Genomic DNA, 5,000 nt, shown 5'->3' on the forward strand with positions numbered 1-5,000 from the left:
ACACCCCTTTGCTGTTGCCCTCAGATAGGAAGCTGAGTTCTTCCCTGTCTATTATCCAGGATTTTAAAATCATTGCTTAGGTGTGAGCTCCACCTGTTTCCTCTGGAAACCTTGCATTGGTTACTCTAGAAGAGATAAACCTCTTTTGATTTTATTATCTGGAAGGCTGCAACAATGGGTTGTGAGGGAAACACAAGTGTGTGTCTTTCCTTTCTGAATTGTTATGCTATACTATGCATATCCAGTGATACATAGTTCACTTGAAACTCATGGAAATTTCTTCTCTTTACAGAAGGACACTCCGAAGTGGGGAAGTGCTTTCTGCAATGTCAGCAGCAAGAACCTCTGCGGACATGAGTTTTGTAGGAGACACGCAGCATACGTTGTCTCCAAGGATGATCTCCGTTATTGGGACCCTCAGGTATGTACTGTGTGCACTAACCTGATTAATGAGACAAATAAATAGCTAGGAAGAAGCTTCGTACCTGGGTAAGGGGCTTCCAAAAGAACACTTCTGGCCCTTATCTTCCAAGTGAGAAGATGAGGGCGTATCCTTTCCCTAAGGCATCAGCTGATGCAGTGATTCCCCAGCCTCAAGAGGAGATCCCCTAAGTTCAGATCCAGGTGGATGCTGAAGTCGCAGTCTCGATGCAAGACATCCAGCTAGATGACAGGATGTCTAATGTGGACGGGTGTCAGGAGGAAGACCTCCTGGCAGAAGCCCAGGATGAAGTTCAAGCCCCTCTACATCGGCCGGTCTCCCAGTAGAGCTGGGACAGGCCCTCTCTTCTATTGTTGGAATGATCCAACAAATGCAGAAGGAGAATCAGGAGAAGGCGGCTGCAATGGAACTGCGAATGCAGTGCCTTGCAGAATCACATGGGCCCCAGAAAAAGCTCAATGTGAAAGACCTTCCCTTGTGCTCAGATGCTAACCCATGGAGGTATGCTGAGCACATGACGATGACAACTGGAAAGATCGTCATCTCGGATAAGCTGGGCTCAGTTCCCCTGGAGGGTGGAATTCTGGCCCAGCAAGACATCATATCCGGACTGTTATGTCCGGCTGAGGAAGGAACCAGCTTCAAAGGAGGAGACAGAGCCGAAGGAGGCCATAGTGATGGACCATGCTAAGGCTCAAGCTCTACTTTCATCCTCGATGAAAGAGAGGGGCTTCTCTAACTCAAAGGTAGCTGCATTGAATAGGAAGCTCCCTTCCTTTGTGTCCTCGCCTACTAGAGCCTTCCCCTTTTTACAGAAAAGGTTTCTGGCTGTTCTAAAAGCAATCGAGGCCGGCAAGTCTTGCCCCTCCCTAGAGGAGTGTAAACCCTTGTCGTTGGCCCTGCCTATGGACCACAAAGACTGGAAGAACGTCCATCTTACGTTCTCAGTGGGAAAGTTGGAGGCTGATATTGCCGGACGTCAGTTCAGCAAGGACCCCCCTAAGCTGTCTGACTTTCTTTTGCGAAGTGAGTTCGATACAAAAGAAAGACTGACTGCCTCAATGTCTCTTCAGACTACTCTCGAGACGATGGCAAGTGACCACAAGGTCCATGAAATTCTCATGGTAGTGGCCAAGCTTCATCTGGCCACAGTGACGAAGGACCTTTATGGCTTCGTCAAGGCAAGGAGACCTTGTAGGGAGTTCGTGTTTACCTCGGCTACGGTGAGGCACGAGCTAAAGAAACTAATCTCCTCCAACATTTGGGGAAAAGACCTTTTTCCCTACCGACTTGGTCAAAGAAGCTGTTGATAAAGCCTCCTTGGAGAATAGAAACCTTCTCCAGAAGTGGGGCCTGGCTATCAAAAGAAAGTCTTCCCCGGATGAGGGTTCTCAACCAAAGAAGAAGACTATGAGGACTAGGCTACCGTCTCGGCCAGCCAAGCCTCTTAGACAGCAACAGCATCTGCAAATCCCATTGCCCCCAGTGCCACAAGATCGTGGCACAAACCCCGACCACCTTTCAGTGGGTACCCCAGGCCGTGTCGACACAGTCCACGGCATTCACCCCAGCGTTCGAAGGGCAGTCTACTTCCTTTCGAGCAAAGCCTAGAGGAGCAGCCAGAGGCTCGTCTAGACGCCCCTCAAGGGGAAGGGGATTCAGGGGTGGTCATGGTCAGGAAGGCAAGACCTCAGGACGGCAGTCCAAGCGAGGTGATACCGGTAGGAGAGAGACTTCTGAAATTTCGGGATCGGTAGACCTTCGATCCCTGGGCCCACAGCCTACTCAAGAATGGACTGGGCGGGAGCTGGTACAGCACTCCACCCCCGTGCCTTCGGTTTTTCCAACACTCCACCCCCGTTATGGAGGAGTATGTTCAAGAACTGTTGGAGAAAAAGGGTGAAGCCCATCAATTTCTAAGGGAGGCTGTTTTGTGTTCCCAAGAAAGACTCGGAACAGCTCAGAGTCATTCTGGACTTGTCGCCACTTAACAAGTTCATAGTGAATTGCAAATTCAAAATGCTAACACTGCAACACATAAGGACCTTACTGCCCAGGAGGGCATATTCCGTCTCTATAGACTTATCAGACGCCTATTGGCACATTCCAATTAGCCATCGACTCTCCCCCTACCTAGGGTTCAGGCTACAACGAAGACTATACGCCTTCGGAGCCATGCCATTCGGGCTAAACATAGCCCCAAGGATTTTTACGAAGCTTGCGAGCGTAGCTCTCAAACAATTTCGCCTAAAGGGAATTCAGGTAGTAGCCTACCTGGACGACTGGTTGGTGCGGGCAGCATCCGAGACAGAATGCTTGCAAGCTTCCAGTCAAGTGATCCAGTTCCTAGAGTACCTAGGCTTCAAGATCAACAGAAAAAGTCTCGACTTTCTCCATCTCAAAAGTTCCAGTGGCTGAGAATTCACTGGGACCTTTTGTCACACCGTTTCTCCACCTCGGCGAAGAAAAGGAAGGAGATAGCGGGTTCTGTCAAGAGACTTCAAGATTCCGAAAGGATATCAAGACACGAGCAGGAGAGAGTACTGCGCTCTATCCAGTTTGCTTCGGTGACAGACCCAGTGCTAAGAGCACAGCTAAAGGATGTAATCGGAGTTTGGAGAAGTTATGCATCAAACGCGTGAAGAGATCTGAGAAGACCAGCTGCTTCGGCTAAGTACTCTTCTCAGGCCTTGGTCCCAAGCCAGACATCTAAAGAAGTCAGGTTCTTCTTCAGCCACCTCCTCCGTCGGTGACGATTCACTCAGACGCCTCGAAGGAGGGATGGGGAGGTCACTCTCATCGGAAAAAAGTCCAGGGGACTTGGTCCAGGCTATTCAAGACCTTTCACATAAAACTTTCTAGAAGCTAGGGCAGTGCTCCTTACCTTAAAGAAAGTCTCCCTGCGTCATTCGATCCACATAAGGTGGTGATTGACAGAGAGGTAGTTGTGAGATACTTGAATCGACAAGGATCGAGGTCACCACCTGTCAACCAGGTGATGTTGGCCGTCTTCCGATTGGCGGAAAAGAAGAAGTGGTACCTGTCGGCAGTTCACCTTCAAGGAGTCCGCAATGTGACAGCGGACGCTCTATCCAGGTTCACACCGATAGAGTCGGAATGGTCCTTAGACGCAGGATCATTCTCCTTCATTCTGAATCAGTCCCAGAACTGCAGATAGACCTCTTTGCGACGAAAGACAACAAGAAGTTGCCCCTGTACGTGCCCCGTACGAGGACCCCTTAGCGGAAGCAGTGGACACGATGTCCCTCGACTGGAACAGATGTCAAGGCGAAGATTCCGCAGGAGATCTTGACAGACTTCTGCTTATCTTTTTCCCCACCTCCATGGTAAAGGGTTGGCAGCGAACACGATTTCAGCGTGTAAGTCTGCTTTGACAAGACCCATTCTATATGCCTTCCAGGTCGACCTAGGTAACGAGATCTTTAATAAAGTCCCGAAAGCCTGTGCTAGGCTCAGACCTTCAGCACCTCCAAAGCCCATTTCATGGTCTTTAGACAAGTTCTTCATTTCGCTTCTCTGTTGAGCAATGAAGAGTGTGCGTTAAAGGATTTAACACAAAAAGTTATTTTCCTATTTTGCACTCGCGTCCGGGGCCAGGGTTAGTGAGATTGTAGCCTCTCGAGAGAGGCAGGTCGTGTTCAGTTCCTGGATGGGGAAGAACTGAACCTGTTTCCGGATCCTACGTTTCTCGCCAAGAATGAGTTACCCACCAACAGGTGGGGTCCCTGGAGAATCTGCCCTCTGAAAGAAGATGCATCTCTATGTCCAGTAGAATGCCTAAAGGTCTATCTTCATAGAACTTCAGACTTCAAGGGTGGTCAACTATTAAGGGGAGAAACATCAGGCTCAAATTTATCTCTGAATCAACTCAGAGCGAAAATCACATATTTTATTCGCAGAGCGAATCCTGACAATACACCCGCAGGTCACGATCCGAGGAAAGTTGCCTCATTCTTAAATTTCTTTAATTGTATGGATTTTGAACATCTCCGTTCATACACTGGCTGGAAGTCTTCCAGAGTGTTCTTTCGCCACTATGCGAAGCAAGTAGAGGAACTAAAAGAGATCTGTGGTAGCAGTGGGTCGCGGTGTTAACCCTACTGTTTAACTCTGCGAGGAACAGTGGTCTTAATTGGGACGATTAATTCCAGGGTGAGTGTGTAGTTATATACTGTACTACAAACTAAGTGAGGGCACTGTGTTGCCCATCCAGACTGTTCCATTTCCGAAGGTGAACCTAGCATAAGTGCAGACATGTGTGCCGAGCGTTTCTAACGCTAATGTCATTGATTTGTAATACAGGCTTCTATGACTTTGATACCTCGGGATCTTAAAAGTGGCATATAATGTTTTTTCTTTCAGACAAACAAGCTCTGTTTACTATCATACTTATGCTTATAGTTTTGGGTTATCCTCTTCATATATATATATATATATATATATATATATATATATATATATATATATATATATATATATATATATATATATATATATATATATATATATATATATATATATATAGATAGATAGATAG

General features: G+C 47.5%; 1 protein-coding gene across 1 annotated transcript in view; it reads left to right on the forward strand.

Moving 5' to 3' along the window:
- The window catches only part of LOC137656452 (uncharacterized), a 38,563-nt gene that overhangs the window by 7,082 nt on the left and 26,481 nt on the right, over positions 1–5,000 (forward strand). Inside the window, exon 5 of the mRNA XM_068390626.1 lies at positions 1,516–1,623. Coding sequence (XP_068246727.1) covers positions 1,516–1,623 — 108 coding nt within the window. The remainder of the gene's footprint in view (positions 1–1,515; positions 1,624–5,000) is intronic.

This window comes from Palaemon carinicauda, chromosome 17 (assembly GCF_036898095.1).
Source record: "Palaemon carinicauda isolate YSFRI2023 chromosome 17, ASM3689809v2, whole genome shotgun sequence".
Classification (NCBI taxonomy): domain Eukaryota; kingdom Metazoa; phylum Arthropoda; class Malacostraca; order Decapoda; family Palaemonidae; genus Palaemon; species Palaemon carinicauda.